Source organism: Gossypium hirsutum, chromosome A09 (genome assembly GCF_007990345.1).
Source record: "Gossypium hirsutum isolate 1008001.06 chromosome A09, Gossypium_hirsutum_v2.1, whole genome shotgun sequence".
NCBI classification, from domain to species: domain Eukaryota; kingdom Viridiplantae; phylum Streptophyta; class Magnoliopsida; order Malvales; family Malvaceae; genus Gossypium; species Gossypium hirsutum.
The window spans coordinates 51670815-51691146 of NC_053432.1; the positions used below are offsets into that span (position 1 = coordinate 51670815).

The 20332-nt window shown below is 32.7% G+C and overlaps 1 protein-coding gene and 1 long non-coding RNA gene across 3 annotated transcripts; both read right to left on the reverse strand.

The window, feature by feature from the left end:
- Window positions 1-352: 352 nt before the first annotated feature.
- LOC107888869 (uncharacterized) lies at window positions 353-2947 on the reverse strand. 2 transcript variants are annotated; one of them, XR_001681529.2, is made up of 3 exons: window positions 2553-2798; window positions 1895-2050; window positions 353-1692 (listed from the first exon to the last, which is right to left on the reverse strand). It is a non-coding gene; the product is annotated as an uncharacterized lncRNA (long non-coding RNA). The 2 variants fall into 2 exon arrangements; XR_001681528.2 differs by having other exon boundaries at window positions 353-2050; window positions 2553-2947.
- A 6873-nt stretch (window positions 2948-9820) lies between these two features.
- On the reverse strand, window positions 9821-11527 carry LOC107890239 (probable aquaporin NIP7-1). The gene is made up of 5 exons (XM_016814719.2): window positions 11313-11527; window positions 10994-11218; window positions 10313-10507; window positions 10151-10212; window positions 9821-10063 (listed from the first exon to the last, which is right to left on the reverse strand). The coding sequence occupies exons 1-5, from the start codon at window positions 11493-11495 to the stop codon at window positions 9904-9906; spliced, it is 825 nt and encodes a 274-aa protein (XP_016670208.1). The 5' UTR covers window positions 11496-11527; the 3' UTR covers window positions 9821-9903.
- Between the last annotated feature and the right edge of the window lie 8805 nt (window positions 11528-20332).

The following is a 20332-nucleotide window of genomic DNA, read 5'->3' on the forward strand; positions in this document are numbered from 1 at the left end:
CTCTCTCTCTCCCCCATTTCATCGTATCTTTCTCTCCAACAAACCACCGTCCTCGTTGTTGCCTTTCGTCACCGTCAACCACCAACATGAATTTACCTAAATTTTACCAAGGGTTTTTCTTGATCTCCTCTTTCATATTTTCCATTTTGATTTTCCTAAAAACCTTCAAAAAGTTTAGATCTATAAAGCTTTTGCATCAAAATTGCCTTTTTTTTGTTTTTTTTTTTTGTTTTAGTTATTTTGTTTACTAACATTGTTAAAGAGTACTACTATGAAAATACAAATATTGTTAAATAAATAGTACCAACATAATCCAACCATCATCTCAGCATCTAAATAACATAACAAACCATGATCAACTTTCAAGAGTCCAATTACAGTAGAAAACTCATTTACACATATACAAAAAGTGACAATATTAATATGATATACTTCATGTCAATATATCATCCTGTAATTACATACAAAAAAGTTATATTACTCCACCACCACACCCATTTACCCATACAAAAAGTTAATATATCATCTTGCTTTTCTTCCCTTTTGTCACCTTACTCCAAAGATCCAAACTAAAGCATTGAAAGGTGAAAGGTAACAAAATTGTTTATACATTAGCAGCCTCACTTGAAATGTAGTTGAAACACCCATCATCTTCTTGAGTAAATGAATACATGTTTGAGTGTGAATGACAACTTGATGATCTCCTCCTATTAGAAGATCCAATCCCTGTAACAAGCTAAATTCAGAAGCAGGTATGTATTCAATACAAACTATCGCGGAAAAGATGCTATACTGTTGATTGGTATCAAGTGCCTGCTTCAGCTTGTAACCAAGGTGGATTGATAAGGTACTCAGCAAGGCAAGGTGAAAAAGCATTAAGAAATTCGTAAGTTTTACAAAGGCAACCTATCTTCACAAGAAACAAAAGGGTCTAATAAATTGAAAGTGAACCAACTACACTAATGAAAAAACAATAGTTAAATTGCATGATTTCAATTATGAGAGAAATTTGAATAAGAAGAAATGCAATTAAGTTGTTCAATTAACAAAGAGCAGGTTTAGCCTATCTAAGAAGAAATCATCATCTATGGTTAGAATGTTTAAAACAACGATATAAACACGATCAACATCCCAAGCAATAAAATGAATTTACAAACACTAGATAACATCTTAAAAACAAATGAACCACAGGTAAAGTTGGTTTACAGTTGAAATAGATAACAAAGAGCAGGTTTAGCCTCTCTATTTTGCATGAAAGAGATGTGCTTACAGTTGCAATGGTTTGCAAATTTCACCGATATGTTCAGAAAAGAGAAAACCAAGCCTCTAGATTTGAACAACTAAATATACACTTTCTCTTTAAACAAAAACTACTAAATATCCAAAAATAAACAATAGCGTGTGATGATATTATAAGTATAATCGTTTATTTCTTATATGAATTTAGTGATTTCTGCTTCCAAAGAATGCAGATAACTGGCCTCGTGAAAAGTACATATCATTGCATCTTTTCCCTATTAGCACTCATTTCCATTAATACATGGTTCCATATTTAGACTGAGAAAGATGCAAGTACGCATTAAAACAGGGGAATACAATTAAAGCATATACCTGTCAATCCTTCTTTGCATGGATTGGCGCATGTAAAACCGGTGACACAACATCATTACACATGCTATTGCTACTTGAGGTCTACAAGTAAATTTTATCACCACTTAAAAAAATGTTACACATACTAAAACTTAAAATGAAAGTTAATTCTTCAAAAGCAATATTATGCGAAAAAACTTAAGAACTGCAAAACTAAGGACCTAATTGATGATATATTGGAAAGCAATTAGCATCCCATCAAGTTAGTAACGAACTTCAAAATAGGCATAGCCCTTGCGCTTACACTTTAAGCTTAAGTCCAAGCTTTTGAAGAAAAGAACAATATGACATCACAACTACTCCTCTTTTTTAAGGTTGATTCCGTCCTTCCTAGATGGAGAGTGGTTCTCAATTACTTCTTGGCTGAAGTACCACTTGTACGTAGATGAATGCGGCTAATCTGGTTTTCAAAATTTAAGAACATGTTTCAAAAACCCAGAAAAAAAGGATTAAGGAGGTTTTTGTTGAAAATAGGCAGCCCCTTTAAATCCAAGATAGCCATAAAAATTCAAGCTTTTGAGGTATCAAAAAACACCTCTTAAGCTGATTTTATCTACAAAAATAGAAAAATTTAAAAAAAAACTTGGATCTCGATTCTGAAAACATTTGGCTTTTGAAGAAAATCCTTTAATCTAAGATTACTTTCAAACCACTGTCAATTACTGAAAACAAAAAATAAATAAATAAATAAATATTTTTAAAAAATGATTAACATAAAGGGATTCAAAGAAGCAGGGATTAATAGAGAAAAGCATCAAAGACTCATATTTTTTAGTTTTCAAGTTCTTAAATAGTTTAAGGAAAAAAACAACTTAACAACTCAAATCAAACTTAAGTATCAAAGATCCATATTGTTTAGTTTTCAAGATGCTTGAATCTTCCCCATGAAAATTGATACTTACCTAGAGACGTTTTCGAGTGTTTTGAGCTTTCTTTCCCCTTAACTCGATAGGAAGAAAATGGTGAAAGAATAAAGTCTCCAGGTTTTTTTTGCCAAATATAAGCTTGTAAATTTGTGATTTTCTTATGGGTACGCTGGGAAGAAAATTTTTTTAAGCTATTCCTTGTATTTGCTGAATAGCCATTTCATAGGTTAACTGCTGAATGACCATGGAATATCCATTTATTTTAAGATTTTATACCTTTCAAGGATAAGGTATAACCTTTACAATCCATAACTTTTGAAAGCCTAAGTTAGAACCTCTTTCCCCTAATTTTTGTGGCTAAGTTAGAACCTCAAGATTTTCAAGGTTAATTTAGAATCACTCTAGTTTATATGGCTCAACTAGAAGCTCTCCCAATATACAATTGGTGTTTACAAGTTTGGCTCACTAAATAAATGAAAATGAGAATAATAAAAGATCTAACAATAAGCTCTAAAAAGATATATACAAGCAGAAATGAAATAAATAAAAAATTGAAGGTTTTTCTCTTGATATTTTAGCTGAGATGTTCATTTCAAGAGTTTTGATGTGTTCTTTATGAGTATTTATATGAAGGAAATGATTTGTGGTTGTTTATAGTCGTTGGAGATGATTCGAGGCCATTTGGAGCATCAATTTTGACATTAAATGCAGTTGCAAAACAACATTATCCGATATATAGTTCATTCAATGTGAAGTTAGTCACAGTTGTCAGTATCCTTTTGGGGATATGTGTTATAAATGTATTGCTATATTTTGAATGATGTGTCAACTAAGGAAGCTCCTAAAACTCCATACAAAATGTGGTATGACAAGAAGTCCAACTTAAATCACTTAAGGATATAGGGATGTCCAGCACATGTACTGGATAAGAATGCAAAAATGTGGATTCGCGAACATAATTGTGCATGTTTGTTAGCTATTTGAAAGTAACAAAGGGTGAATTATTTTAAAATCCAAAAGAAAAAACGACCAAAGAATTGATGCAAGCTACTTTCTTTGAGGAAAGTTACATAGACTTTAAATCACGAAGTAGATTGTTACCAGAGGAAATTTAAGAAAATAAATAGAACCATAAGTTTCGTTTTTAGATCGTATCCTAAATAGTAGACTTAAAAACAATCAACAATATAGGGTGCCTGATAGTAGTGTGAGGGTCTCCAAAAGACCAAATTTCTTCTTGTATGATGGTATTATTTTTAACACGGAGTTTGTCGAACAAAAAGATGATGATCCACTCACATATGATAAATTGATACAGAGTGTTGATTCCAAGCTTTAGGAAATAACTATAAATTTTGAAATGGATACTATGATATCCAGTTCAGTGTGGAAACTTGTGAACTTATCGGACGAGACAAAACCTATAAAGTGTAAGTAACTATACAAGAAGAAAAGGATTGCGGAAAAAAATGTTGAAACTTATAAGGCTAGGCTTGTAGTGAAGCGTTATACGCAAAAATAAGGTATGGATTATGAGGAAACTTCTATCCAATAGCGATGTTCAAGTCTATCCGCATTCTATTATCCATTGCAACTATTCTCAATTACAAGAACTATCAAATGGATGTTAAGACAAAGTTTTTGAACAACTACTTTGAAGAAAAAATATATATGGTATAACCTGTTGGATATATAGCTAAAGGAATCGAATATAAATTTTGCAAATTGCTTAGATTCATAATTGGACAAAAGCAAGCATCCCGTACATGGAATCAAATATTTGATCAAGCGATCAAAACTTTTGAATTTGAGAAAAACGTTGATGAACCCTGTGTTTACAAATGGATTGTGGATGAAAAGGTGGTATTTCTAATTCTTTACATTGATAATATTCTACTCATTTAGAAATATGCAGGGACATTATCATCTGCTAGAAAATAGTTAACCCAACAATTTAGAATGAAGGATTTAGGTGAAGCTGGTTATGTTCTAGGAATTCAAATACTTTAAGAATCGAAATACAAAGTGATAGTTTTATCACAAGCTTTACACATAGACAATATATTGGAACGTTTTATAATGATCGATTTAAAGAAAGGTACACAACCTTCTATATCTTGCCTCCATATTTCTTTAGCGGTTGTCATAAGACAGTGAAAGAAAAAGAGCATATGAGAAAGGTTCTCTATGCTTTGACAGTAGGAAGTCTTATGTATAATATGTTGTGCACACATCCAAATATCTGTTTTGCAATAGGATTGGTGAGTCAATATTAGAAAATCTTGGTTTAAGACACTAGCAGACAGTTAAGCATATACTTAACTATTTACGAAGAATAAGGGATTATATGTTTGTACACTCTAGAAGGGATTTAACTTCCATTGTATATACAGATTTTGACTTCCAACAAGCAAGGATTCGAGAGAATCAACATCGAACTGTATTTTTTTCGTAGACGACAAGGCAATTGTGTGGAGAAGTGTGAAATAGAGTTGCATTGACAACTCCACTATGGAGGCCAAATACATGTTGCTTTTGAGGCAACAAAAGAAACTATTTGGCTTTTAGAAGTTCTAAATAGATTTCGAAGTCATCCTTGGTATATAAAAGCTACCACACCATATAGTGATAATAGTGTGTCAATAGATAATACCAAGGAAATAAAAAATCATAAACGAAACAAACACATTGATTGAAAATACCACATTATATAAGCGGCGATGATAGATGGAATAGTTGACGTAGTCAAAGTTGCATCCAAGGATTACCTTGCAGATCTATTGACCAAGGTTGTAGTGGCTAAAAGTTTCGAGAAACATGTAGAGGGTATGGATATGTGAAATGTGACCCATCTACTTTAAAAGAAAAAGTGGGAAAATGTTAGGATCTAGTGTCCTTAGTATAGTTATTTCATCATTAATGTTTGTACTTCTTCGAACATATTAGTTTAATAAAATTTCATTATTTGCAATATTATATTTTCTATTTGTCTTCGATGATTTTTTAGAAAAAAAAAAGAGAAGAAAATATTTACTTACGTTTAATAATATTAAATAATTTAAAACATAGGAACCACAAGCGAAATTTCTAAACGTTAGTTGCTTAGAATCAATCAGTCTCTGATAATTCTCGCTTTACCCTTAGATTACGTGGTTTGCCAAACCTCTTTCGCTTCAATGAAGAAAAAACGTAAATTCCATGATGATTAGTTTAATTTTAATATTAAACAAATCTGTATTATTCTAAATCAATTTAATATCTAATTTAGTTCGGCGAATTAGTATCCGAAAATGATTCAAGTGGGGAACAATAGATCAAAACAATCAACCACAACAATTAATAAATTGCAACAGCAAAGTGATGGCAATACGCGGCAAGGACTGATGCAAATAAATGGCAAATATTAGCTTGGTCAAATGGTGGTAGCATTTGTTGTACATAACATGTTAACGAATAAATATATAAATATAAATAAATATTTATATAAAATAAAATAAATTGAATAATTTATATTTAAAATATCATATAGTAAATACCAATAATAACAAAACTAGAAATCGAAAAGAAGAATTGAGTTTACTATATGTTAGGGCCTGTTTTATAGAATTTCTTTAAGACAGATTAGGCTGCTCAAAAGCAAAATAAACTCGATGTGAGTAAAAAATTCTGAACAATTCTTAGCCTTTTATAGACATTTAATAGGGACGGATTTTGCAAATATCCATGAATAAGGATACAAAATCTGCATTCGCATAGTCTGAACATTTCGCATCGTCCACATCATGTGGGTTCGTCCCAAACCCCATGGGTTTGAATTTGCACCCCATACACGTGAGGCATGGTTTTAAGTTTAGTCATTCAATCACCCTTCAAGTGGGTTCTCATATATATATACATCTCACACTTAGTATTTAACCAATGTGAGATCTAAGCTTTTTTTTTACTCAACAAATATTCACAAATAGCTTACTTTAAATATCAATTTCTCATTTATCACTCAACCATTTTGAGTATATAATATACCGTTATAAAAGTCTCATGGAGTAAAATATAAAATTATAATTTTATAATTTAACTCTCTACTTTTATTAATCGAGAATATGCCTCAAAATTTCTAAAAATATACAATTTTTCCAACTAACTTAAACTAAAGTATACAACAACCAAAAATTGAGGTGGCGGGAGCAGCAAATTAAAGAGGCAACCACTAGCTTATATGACTAGCATTCGATGGCAATTTAGGTGACCAATCGATCCGATTTTTTAGAGATCCTACAAACATTATTATTTATGTAACAATCCAACAACTATTATTATTTAATGCAGTTATAAAATAATTAATTTATTTACATCTATTTTTTAGAGTTCAAATTAAATGTATATATTCACGTGGAACGAAAATGACGTAAAAAAAAAAAAACTAGGTATAAATAAATGAGTAAAATTCCTCTACTCCTCTATTCCTTTTTGTGGTTCACCCATAATTGCGTGACAGGTTTCAACTAATAAATATATTTTCTTATTTTAACGTTTTGACGACAAAAGAGTAGATATCCTTACAAATCAAAGGTTTTACACCCAAAAAAAATTAGCCTTTTTTTTCCTAATAATTTTCTTTTTTTAATGGTTATTGTGTTGACTGATTCTATGAATTTTCCTAATTTCAACATTTTAAACTATTAAGTTATTTTTCTTCTTCTTGTTCTTCATCTCCATGGCGATCATAAATTATCCTTATAAATAAAGTTGATTTCCTTTGTCTTTGTTAAAGTTAAAGATTGTCAAATAAACCATTAGAAAAGTGTTTTTTAATATTGTTTTTCTGGGTCTTGTCCTTTATGTAAGACGTCAATTTAAGTACCTTTAATTCTCCTTGAAATAAAAGTTCTCTAATCTGTTCTTTCATCTGCTTCTCTTGTGCTTGTTTAGTATACCCAAAAACACATTTGGTTGGCTCTTCTATTAGTTATTCTTTGTTTTACCAAATCATTTGAATGCAACAACGATCACTAATGAAATGAATAATTAAATAAAAGAGTCTTAAGTTTTAACAAATAACAAATATGTGAGTTTTTATTCAATTGCTACATTGTTTCATCTCTTTGTCCTTTGATGAAATGAGAAATCAGAAGTTTCAATGTCAGTTTCATGCTAAGAACGATTATCTGCTTTATTAGCAACATTCTTGTTAGTCTCTTTTAGTTTTCACTTCATCGTTTTAATATGTCAGTTTCATGTTGGAAAGGGTTATTTACATATTAGCAGCATTCTTGTCAATATCTCTTTTAGTTTTCGGTTCATCGTTTTAAAGTTGCATTTTTCTGTTTTGTTTCAGAGTTCACACAGTTTTTTTCTTCTTTTTTCGACAAGTTTAACGTAGTCAAAACAAAGTGAAAAAAAATTATAAATATGAATTATTTTAACACGTGTAGATGGGTACAAAGAGGGATAGGAAGAGGAGGAGCAGATGATTTTTGTTCTACTTTGATTAAGTCTAAAATATGTTAAATCAAATATTAACATATTTTATGCTTCAACTCAAATTCAATTTGATTAAGATTAAATTAAATTATAATTTTTTCAAAAGTGAAATAACCACCAACGCATCTTTTATACCTTATTAGCAAATATAGAATGTTGTATCCTCATATACAAAAGATGATTGCTATGCAACATTTATCAGCTTTAACAAAAGTAATCAACAAGTTGTATTTGTTCTACCATGTAAACTAATTGAGAACAATACAACATAAAAATATCATTGATCGTAATTTGTTTTCATTGATAAAAACCATTCGAGTCTTAAAGTAATTCATCAAAAATGATGAAGTTACAAAATATAAAACACAGTAGCCTAAACTTTAGATTGTATTCCAACGACAGCACCCATTATATATATGCGCATTTGTTAATTTTTAACTATTTTATTATTTTTGATTGAGTCTTAATTCTACTGGAATCAACATTGTTGTCAATGTAAAAGGACGTGAGTTCAAGTGCTCTAAAGTGTATTATCCTCCTAAAAAAGGGCTATAAGTAATTCTAAGCATTGTATCAAAAAAAGTAAATATGATAAGAAACTACAATGAGATTAATATTAAAAAAATATTTTTATTCTTTATTTTACATTAAATAAATTTTAAAATATTAAAATATATGTGATCAAACCTAAGATTGAAAAAGAAGTACATTATAATTTTTTTAACATTTATGACTAGTTTCCAAGTTCTAATTTCCTTGGCGAATTATTATTATAGTTAATTATATTACTAAATCGATATTAGAATAATAAATTTTATGTTAATATCATTATATGATAATAATAAAAATAATAGTAATTAAAATGATAGTATATTAATGTGAAATTAATTAATTTGATCCTATCTTTTAAAAATTCTACTTAAAAAATAACATAATAATATATTATTAATTAATGAATGTATAAATTTATAAAATCTTTGAATATAATTGGATAAATTAAAAATAATAAAAATCCAAGTTTTTTAGTTAAATAAATATATTTTTATATAAAAATACCCTTTATTTTCAATATATTACAAAATTTACCTTTAAAAATAATTATAATATTTAATTTAAAGTGACTAGTTAAAAAAGTTGAAATAAAATAGAAGTTGCGATACATTTAAAAATAATTAGAATTTAAACTACAATTTTTTTGAACAAAAATTTAAACTACAATTATTAGTGAAGAAAGGGTCCTGTTAATTTTAAAATAGAGTTATTACATAAATAGGACTTTAAGCATAAAATATAGAACAAATTGTCATACTTATAATTTAAAATTATTAGTTAAATTTTTTTTATGTTGCTAATTTTATTAAAGTAAAATAGAGTTATTACTTGACTAGATTTTTAAGCATATTAATTATCACTTAATAAATCTTATAGTTAATTATATTAATTAATTATTATTTTGAATAATGTTACTTTATATTAATTACATAAAGTAAATTTGTGTTGTATGTTGAAAATGTTAAAAATATTTTAAGAAAATTTTCAATTATAATAATTAAAATGATAAATTAATATATTTTAATTATATTCAATAATTCAGATAAAATATTATTTTACACTAATTACTGTAATTATAAATATAATATTCTAAAATTGATTAAATATTAAACATCTAAAATTAGCATGTAATAGTAAAATTGAGCGGAACTTGTTCCCTACGTACCAGTGGCAGCTGGATTCGATATTTTATCACCACTATTTCAGTAAGTCCAGCTTTATAATTAGCATTATATTAATATGGAAGTACTGATAAGTGATAACAACGCAAATTTGACATCCATAAATATAATGGCGCTGCATGATTCCTTTATATTCACCAAACAAAATCAAAATCCTCATAAACTCAATTTGCTTATGAGATGGGTCTGAGACGCAGAACTCGATACATGAGAGCCCCTAAAAGAGCTCCGATTACAGGTGCCGTCAGATATATCCAGATTCTATCGAAATTCCTCGAAACAATTGCAGGTCCCAATGACCTTGCTGGGTTGAGTGATCCTCCCGAGATAGGCCTGCATTCCAAAATTACAAAAAAGGTAGCTATGAATGTCGATTAAGTTCAGCCAATGGCCAATGCAAATTGAAGAGTTAGTATGCACCCTGTGATGAGGACTGCTAGCGCAATGGACATTCCAATAACCAGTCCAGACAGTGGACCAACCTGCATAAATTTCATGGTCATCATGGATTCCGATTTGTTTCACACTTTGTTTAATTTTGACATACTACAACTGATCATAGTGCAGTATTTTTGGCCTTACTGAACGTGCTTGTTGTGTCACCGCTGCAATCACAAACACAACGATGAAATCAGCGATGAGCTCCGCCAAGAAGGCGGCTTGGCAGCCTTGGCCAGGCCGGGTTGTCAAAACATCCGATTTTATGCCATAGATAAACTCTCCCATTAATGCTGCCATAATTGAACCCAGAATTTGTGCCAATATGTAAAGTGGTACCTGTTAGACAAAAAAAAAAGAGCAAACAATGATGTAATTTCTTGGATATAAATATCACAGAGGCTCTTATATTAGGAGTTAGATTGATTATTACCCTCTACTAAAAAATAGACAGATTAGTCCCTATACATAAGATCAAAGAGTAAATTGGTCATTCTGTTAAAAATTTCATCCACTTTTGCTGTTAAAAAATAGTTTCTATACGTCAACTTGAGATACATGTGATATGTCACATGTCACAGTTTAATTATTCCGCTAGTCATACCAGTTTTTAATATTAAAAATGAATGAAATTTTTAATGAGAAAGGACCAATTTACTTTTTGATCTAATATATAGGGACCAATTTACCCATTTTTTGAGTAGAGAGGCCGAAATGCAATATGACACCTAGTACAAGGCCCTCCATGGTATTTTTATCAATTTCTTGGCACCTAAATTAATTGAAAGTGTTTGATTTGTAGATAGTGGATATTAAATACAGCACCCTTGACCAAGGAAAATAGCCAAATGCAGCAAAGGCTATGGTGAGTGCAGGGTTAACATGAGCACCAGATATGGATCCTATGGAATAAATGAGAACAACAATTGTTAACCCTGCTGTTGTGGCATACTCTAGCAGTGCTGCTCTAACTCCTCTTAGATTAGTGCTTGCTATGATCCCACTGATGCAAAGCACTAAAATAAAAGTCCCCACCATCTCAGCCAAAATCTGCATCATAGTAGGAGCGGTAAAGTTGTTCTTTTATATCATAAGTCAGTTAAAGTTAGATATATTGTAAACAAAATAGAAACCAACTTCTTACCGCCTGAGCGGGGTTGAGATATTTGGCATGTAAAAATCTGTGAAAACCGGAGGTTTGGATCATGGTATCACCATTTCCTGACATAGTAGTTCTTGAGCTCCCCTCTTGATCATCTCTATAAAGGTCTCCATTGGAGATATTAGGTTTGAAAATTTGTTTCATTTCTAGGAGCAAACCTTTCATGACAAGAGAGTTGATGAGAAGGATAAAGTGGGGTGTGTTATTGTACATATATATATAAAAAAAACTATACAAAGCCCAAAAGCCAAGGTGTAAAGAACATGTACTTGTTTGAAAGGAAAAAAAGGGTCATTGATATAGTGAGGGAGAATTTTTAATATGGTCGATTTGTTTGTTGACGGAGTTTCAGCAAATTAACAAGAAATTGAGACTATTGTGATAGCTGCAACACAAAACATGTGATAATTTGGTTATTTTTTATACAATGATTAGAACTATTCATAATTTTTTTCCTATTATTAAATAAGATGATAGATGTATTTCAACATACTTAAACTTACATTCTCTTGTATTAGCAACAATATCGATATCAACTGATCTTATTTCTTTTCTCATATTGCATTTTTTTGGGAAATTGAAAATAGCAAGACTCTTGTCATCGAGTAGCGGAGATTATTACGTGAACAGTTTATAGTAAATGCAAAATTAAAGAATTTACAAAAAACAAAAAAGCTTGATAATGAATCAATTTTAATATTGATCAGAGATAAGATTATGCAAATAGAAATTGTTGACTTGTTGCAACATAGATGGTTTGATTTGTTGAAATAGAATCAAGAAAAAATGAAAAATTTATTCAATTTAAATGGAATAAAAAGAGAATAATTATTGAGAAGTTTTGGTTAATTGAATCAAATGATTGGTCCATTCTATTAGTATTAGGAATAACCAAAAAATCGATAAAATGTCAATTTTACACAAAGGCTCTGTTTGTTTCATTGAAAATGACTTCTAGAAAATAATTTCTAAAAAATAACTTTGTTACAGCCCCAAATTCTCGAGTCAACGTTCGAGTGTTGACCTGGGTTGGCGATGGATAAATTTATTTTGGGATTGAGTTTTGTTGGAATTAATTTGAGTGAATTTTGGACCTTTTTATAAGAAATTAAGGATGTTGGGAAGCTTGTGTGAAGTAGGGGGAAGGTGGATAGCTAATATGGTGATTTTACCATTTTTGAATAAAAGTCTTCTCCCAATTAATGGGAAAAGATGGTTTGGTAGATTGAGGTATGGGATAAAGTGGATTTGTCCCCATTTTTCCCTATATTATAATCACCCTATTGTATTTTTTTCTTTTTCTTTTTACGTTTCTTCATTTTTTTCTTCTTTTCTCCATCTATTTTTCCTTAGCAAGTCATGTAAAGGGAGAGAGATTTGAGTGAGTTCTCACCATTTTTTTTCATTCTCCAAATCTCAAAGAAGGTAAGAGTCTTGATCTATTTTTTTTAAAGTTAAATGGAAGAAAAAAAATATTTATGTTCATCAAGGATGAAGGTCAAGGTTTTTGGGTGTTTATAAGGGTTTGAGTTTAAGGAAGTCTGTACCCATCTTCTCATATTTTATTTATTTATTTATTTAAAGTATGAATTTTTACATCCTATTAACTCTTTTTTCTTTTGTACGAAATCTTGTACGTTACATGGTTATTAGTTAAAAAGGATGGTGAATCTTCTAAAGCTAAGGGTAAAGGCTAAGTGGTGAAGAGCTAGGTAAGAAACTTTGTTGGTGTTCTTCCATCAAGGTGGTACCCTTTAACTCTCCTATACTTCTTGATAAGTCATAAATATGATGCTTGTGTGATAATGCATGCATGTTATATGTCTTTGGGTGGAAATCATGTTTGGATGGTTTAAAATGAAGCTAAAAACTTAGTTGTGAAATCTGCAAGAAACAAATTATTACATGAACAGTAAGTTTGAAAATTCACCATAAATTCTGTAAAAACAATTAAGAAGTGATCTATACATCGTTGTAACCGCGAGTTAATATAGTCTCGTTTAGAGCAAACAGAGGTTGATTTTGATTTTTATTTTAAAAGATATGAATTTTTTAACGTTGAAAGGTCATAAAAATCTGGCAGCAGGATTCTTATAAAACAAATTTAGCAGTAACTTTAAAAAATCACCAAAAATTTCACAAGATGAAATAGGTGAGCTTTATATCTCTATAACCGTACAGAACTCTAGTTTCATTTAAAACAAACGGTGCTCGATTTAGAGTCACATATTAAGAGTTATTAATTTTTTAATGAAAAAAGTTCAGAATGTCAAGGTAGTAGACTGTCACATCTCATTAGTTAATATTTTAGAAAATGAGTATGAGACTTGAATGTCATGGTTGTATTTTTGTGATTATATGTTTGATTCTTCGTTTGCAATCAACCTTCGGGCTCTAACCTAACTAGTGGCCATGAGTGGCACTCGGGATAACTCTACGGACACCCGGAATTATTTGACTAGTGACCATGAGTGGCACAAGACTATCTGGATACTCGATTATTTGAGTAGTATGTGCAATCTAACAAGTTTGACAAGTTTGATATGCAAGCAATTTGGTTATGTAGATTTAATGACTCATGATTTAATTATTCGATACTCATGTCATGTTTCATGTATACATTTGATTTGCATACTTATATTTATGAATTACTTGAAGTATGGTAGATTTGTTGTGTACCACTGAGCCTATAAAGCTCAGCCTTAGAATTGTCTTAATGTTCAAATTTGTAGACTTTTGTTCGTGTCTGAGGAACATCATCGACGAGTGACTCCTAGCATCACGTATTTAGTGTATAATACCTTATCTATTAGTGGGCATTGTATTCCTAAGGCCATACTTGTATTTTTTTGTAAGTCTGTAAATCATTTATCATTTTTGTTATTTTGACTATTTTGATATACAATGATATTGGAGCTCCATATATTTTGTATAACTACATTTATTACTATTTTCAGTATAACTATGTATGGTATTTTTTCCTATATAAAATGTATTTCAATGTTTTAAAATTATTTGAAAATTTTGCTAGGTTACTCCAATGATCTGATGTAGCACCTTAGTATTAGAGTACTTCGTATTCGAGATTAGGGTGTTACATTTAGTGGTAACAGAGCAAGGTTTAGTCGATTCTAGGATCAACTGGTAAGTCGTAGTAAGGTGTCGATGAATACATGCCCCTATGTTTAAGAGTGTACTCTTTTAAGACTTGAGGTCTGATAATACTTTCTCTTTTCTGTTTCTTCTTCAGATTCAACATGCCCGATGATTCAAATCATAACCACGATACTAGGGAGGAGAGTCATCCTTCTCCTATGGATGATACGGGAGATGAGTTTGTCCAAAACACTGACGACTTTGACATTCCAATAGGTCTAGGCGTAGATGAGGCAGCTTACTTCCAGAATCTTAATTTTGTGTTGCATCGTACCCTTCGAGCGATTCTGAGGGTTTAGCCTACCTCACCTGCTCTACCACCATCTGTTGTTTCGCAGGAGACTTCGATAGAGAGATTTCGCAGATGTAAGGTGGAGGACTTTTATGGCATCAGTGAGGATGACCCGATAGCTGCTGGTCAGTAGTTGAAGGACATACTAAGGACTTTGAGGCCACTCCATTTTACCCTTGATGGTAACTTAGAGTGCATCATCTCATTGTTGAAGGGTGATGCATATGATTGGTAGAAGACGGTCGAGATGGCTTTACAGCCAGAGTAGCCGACGTGGGATCAATTCTTATCCGAGTTCTGAGGGAAGTACATTGGTCAAACACATAGGGATGACTTAAAGATATATTTTTCACGACTAGTCCAGGGCAATTGATCGGTGTATGAGTATAAAAGGGACTTTCTACGATTTAGTCGCTTCGCCTTTGAGTTAGTGGCTTCTGAGAGTATTAAGTGCAAGAGATTCCGTGAGGGGCTGCATATTGATATTTACACTTATTTGGTAACAAACCAACTCGAGGTACTTTTAGAATTGGTATGGCAAGCTAAAGTTGTAGAGAGGGTTCTAAGTATGAGATTGAGCTCGTCAAACGAGTCTAGTATCTAGAGTAAGAAGGCTTCTAAAAATGCAAGTCTGTATTAGATAGCAGCCAAGAAGATTCAGGATTCTAAAGGATTCAGGAGAGCTCCATCGGCACAGTCTCAAAGATGAGGTCAAGGGTCAAGACCAAGGGCTTGTAGAAGACTATTGACTTCCTCGTCGCTAGCGAGTTCAGGAGGGTCAGTCAGGACCCTGACTTTTCTAGTTTGTAATTTTTGTGGCCAGAGACATCCCGAGGAGTGTTATCGGAGGACTAGAGCCTATTTTCAGTATAGGTCCATCGAGCATTTTGTCAGAGATTGCCCTAGAGCTAGCAGTGCTTCTCTTGCTCAGACTCAGATATCAGCACCTTCTTTTCAACGTGGTAGAGGGTCAACTCATGTTGGTGATAATGTTGCTTCAGGCTAACAGAGTAGAGGCACGATCAGATCTGAAGTCATGTCTAATATTCAAGTTACATTTAGGCCGTATACTGTGAAAGCTTGGGAAGACTACAACGTCACTGATGTGATTACAAGTATTTTTACATTGTTCTCTATTCTTATTACTGCATTAGTGGACTCCGGGCCTACGTATTCATATATCTACAGTGAGATCATCCGAGAGAGAGTTTCCTGTTGAGGAGTTGGATGTTAGGTTTTGAGTATCTAGCCTATTAAAACTTGATGTATTGGTGGATAAGGTGTATCGGTGATGTCCAGTTGAGATTCAGGGTCAGCTATTTTCGGCAGACTTGATATAGTTGCCTTTTCGAGAGTTTGAAGTAATTTTGGGTATGGATTGGTTGATCGAGCATGATGATAGTTTAAGATAAAGAGCAAGGCAGTTTAAGCTCCGTGGGTTGTATGAAACCAAAGTCCTAGTGACTAATGAGATTAGTGAATGCTCGTTTTATGTTATTTTTGTGACTATAACTTAAAGGTTGATTAGTAGAGGCTGCGAAGCCTTCTTGGTTCATGTAGTAGATACAAGGGTCCAAAGTCCGGCATTGGAGGACCTATGGGTTGTGAAGGAGATTCCAGATGTCTTTCCTGAGGAGTTGCCAGATTACCCCTAGACAAAGAATTAGAATTTGGGATCGAGGTGTTTCCTGGTATGGCTTCGATATCTATTGCCCCGTACTATATGGCATCGGCTGAGTTGAAAGAATTGAAGACTCAGTTGCTAGCGTTGCTTGAGCACGATTTTATGCGCCCTAGTGTGTCACCATGAGGAGCACTAGTGTTATTCGTCTGAAAGAAGGATGGGTCAATGAGATTGTGTATTGATTATCATCAGCTCAATCACTTCTGAGGATTGATGACCTGCTTGACTAGTTAAGAGGTGCTTGTGTGTTTTCTAAGATTGATTTGATATTGATGTATCATCAGTTTAAATTTAAGGAGGGGAATATCCCGAAAATAGCTTTTAGGACTAGATATGGCCATTGTGGGCTCTTGGTGATGTTGTCTGGGCTCACAAATGCTCCTACAACCATTATGGATTTAATAAACCGTATTTTTTGGCCCTACGTAGATCAATTTGTGGTGGTTTTCAATGATGATATATTGGTGTATTTGCGATTTGAAGATGAGCATGACCACTATCTCCGAGTTGTGCTTCAGACCCTTCGAGAAAGACGACTTTTTGCTAAATTTAGTAAGTGTGAATTTTAGCTTTTTGAGGTGGCCTTTTTGGGTCACATTATCACGGTGGATGGTATCTGAGTGGATCCACAGAATATTTAGGTAGTGGTGGATTGGAAGCCATCGTGTAATATTTTTGAAGTTTGTAGTTTTTTAGGCCTCACCGGATATTATAGACAGTTTGTTAAAGGTTTTTCGATGATTGCTGCTCCGTTGACCAAGTTTCTCTATAAGAGAGTTCCATTTGAGTGGAATGAGAAGCACCCATAGAGTTTTGATCAGCTTAAGACAATCTTGATAGAGGCACCAGTTTTGACCCAGTCGGAGTCAGGTAAAGACTATGTAATGTTCAGTGATGCGTCCTTGAATAGACTTGGTTGCGTTCTCATGCAGGAAGGTAAGGTAGTCACTTATGCATCTAGGCAGCTTAAGTCGCATTAGCAAAACTACCCTATTTGAAGATTTGGAGGCACTATCTCTTTGGGGAGAATTGTTATATATATACCGACCACAAGAGTCTTCAGTATCTATTCACCCATAATGAGCTAAATTTGAGGCAACGTAGATGGATCGAGTTGCTTAAGGACTACTGGATCATTGAATACCATCCAGGTAAAGCTAATATGGTAGTAAATGCTTTGAGTCGTAAATTAGTGGCAGCGTTATGAGCAATGTTTGCAAATTTGAGCTTGTTAGAGCATGGTGGTTTATTAGTTAAGCTTTAGGTTGAACCGATGTTGGTGCTAGAGGTAAAAGAGGCATAGAAGTCTGATGATAATTTGGTTGCCAGAGCAAATAGGGTGAGGCAAGGAGAAGCATCAGGCTTCGAATTACAAGATGACGATGTATTGTATTTTAGAGGGCGACTTTGTGTTCCAGCAGGTGAACTGAGGGATAAGATCCTTCGTGAGGCACATAGTAGTCTGTTTAATATGCACCCAGGTAGCAACAATATGTATCAAGAGCTTTGTCCATTTTATTGGTGGCTAAGGATGAAGAGCAATATGTTAGAATTTGTGACTCGATGTTTAACTTATCAACAGGTGAAGACAGAGCATCAAGTTCCTTTAGGTCTTCTTCAGCCTATCCAGATTCTAAAGTGGAAATGAGACAGAGCCACTATGGATTTTGTGACTGGGTTACCTATGTCTCGGTACAGACACGACGCAATTTGGGTAATCATGGACAGATTGACGAAGATTGCATATTTCCTACTAGTGCGTATGAACTTCACTCTTGAGAAGTTGGCCAAATTGTATATTAGTGAGATATTGAGGCTTCATGGGGTGCCTTCGATTATTTCAAATAGAGATCCACGTTTCACTTCAAGATTTTGGAGAGCCTTTCATGAGACGTTGGGTACCCGCCTACACTTAAATATAGCTTTTCATCTGCAAACTGATGGTTAGTTAAAGCAAGTCATTCAAATTCTCGAGGATATTTTCGTTGTTGTATCATTGAGTTTTAGGGAGGTTGGGAGGAGCAAATTCTCTTGGTCGAGTTCGAATACAATAGTAGTTATCAGTCTAGCATTCAGATGGCTGTTTTTAAGGCATTATATGGTCATAAGTACATGACTCCTTTGTGTTGGACAGAACTTAATGAGAGGAAGATTGTTGGTCCGGAGTTGGTCAAAGAGACTGAGGATAAGGTTTGGATGATCTAGGACAATTTGAGAGTAGCTTTCGATCGTTAGAAGTCATATACAGATTTAAAGCGCAAATAGATAGAGTTTGTAGTGGACGACAAGGTCTTCCTTAAGGTTTCACCTTGGAAGAAAGTTTTTTGCTTCAGATGCAAAGGGAAATTGAGTCCTAGGTTCATTGGACCTTATGAAGTTCTAAAGAGAGTTGGACCAGTGGCATGTCGGTTAGCCTTGCCACCAGAGTTAGAGTGTATTCATAATGTGTTCCACGTGTCCACGCTTAGGAGGTATTGTTCTGGTCATTCCGATATCTTACCGTTTGAGCAGATTGAGGTGAGCGCAGACTTGTCATATGAAGAAGAGTCAATTCAAATTTTGGCCCGAAATATTAAAGAACTTAGGAACAAGAAGATCCCCTTATTAGAAGTCCTATGGAGGAATTACAGAGTTGAGGAGGCAACATGGGAACCAGAGTAGTCCTTGAAATTATAGTATTTGCACATTTTTTATTCAGGTAAATTTCGAGGACGGAATTTCTTTTAAGGAGGGGAGAGTTATAACGGCCCCAAATTCTCGAGCCAACGTTCGAATGTTGAACTATGTTTGCAATGGATAAATTTATTTTGGGATTAGGTTTTGTTGGAATTAATTTGGGTGAATTTTGGACCTTTTTATAAGAAATTAAGGATGTTGGGAAGCTTGTGTGAAGTAATGGGGAAGATGGATGGCTAATATGGTGATTTTACCATTTTTGAATAAAAGTCTTCTCCCAATTAATGGGAAAAAATAGTTTGGTAGATTGAGGTATGGGATAAAGTGGATTTGTCCCTATTTTTTTTCTATATTATAATCACCCTATTACTTTTTTTCTTTTTCTTTTTATATTTCTTCATTTTTTTCCCTTATTTTCTCCATCTATTTTTTCTTAGCAAGTCATGTAGAGGGAGAGAGATTTAAGTAAGTTATCACCATTTTTTTTCATTCTCCAAATCTCAAAAAAGCTAAGGGTCTTGATCTATTTTTTTTAAAAGCTCCATGGAAGAAAAAAAATATCTATGTTCATCAAGGATGAAGGTGGAGGTTTGTGGGTGTTTAAAAAGGTTTGAGTTTGAGGAAGTCTGTACCCATCTTCTCATATTTTATTTATTTATTTATTTAAAATATGTATTTTTACATCATATCAACTCTTTTTTTTTTTGTGGGAAATCTTGTGTGTTACATAGTTATTAGTTAAAGAGGGTGGTCAATCTTCTAAAGCTAAAGGTAAAGGTAAAATGGTGGAGAGCTAGGCAAGAAACTTTGTTGGTGTTCTTCCATCAAGGTGGTACCCTCTAACTCTCCTATACTTCTTGATAAGTCATAAATATGATGCTTGTGTGATAATGCATGCATGTTATATGTCTTTGGGTGGAAATCATGTTTGGATGATTTAAAATAAAGCTAAAAACTTAGTTGTGAAATCTGCTAGAAACAAATTATTATATGAATAGTAAGTTTGAAAATTCACCATAAATTTTGTAAAAATAATTAAGAAGTGATCTATACATTGTTGTAACCATAAGTTAGTCTAGTTTTGTTTAGAACAAATGGAGATCAATTTTGATTTGTATTTTAAAAGATATGAATTTTTGAGTGTTGAAAGGTCATAAAAATATGACAGCAGAATTCTTATAAAACAGATTTAGC

Bases quoted from the DNA above. Each gene is read 5' to 3' on its own strand.
- LOC107890239 (XM_016814719.2), bottom strand. From the start codon at position 11,495: ATGAAAGGTTTGCTCCTAGAAATGAAACAAATTTTCAAACCTAATATC. The intron at 11,219-11,312 runs GTAAGAAGTTGG...ACTATGATGCAG, and splicing joins ATCTCAACCCCGCTCAGGCG to ATTTTGGCTGAGATGGTGGG. The intron at 10,213-10,312 runs GTAAGGCCAAAA...AAATTTATGCAG, and splicing joins TGACACAACAAGCACGTTCA to GTTGGTCCACTGTCTGGACT.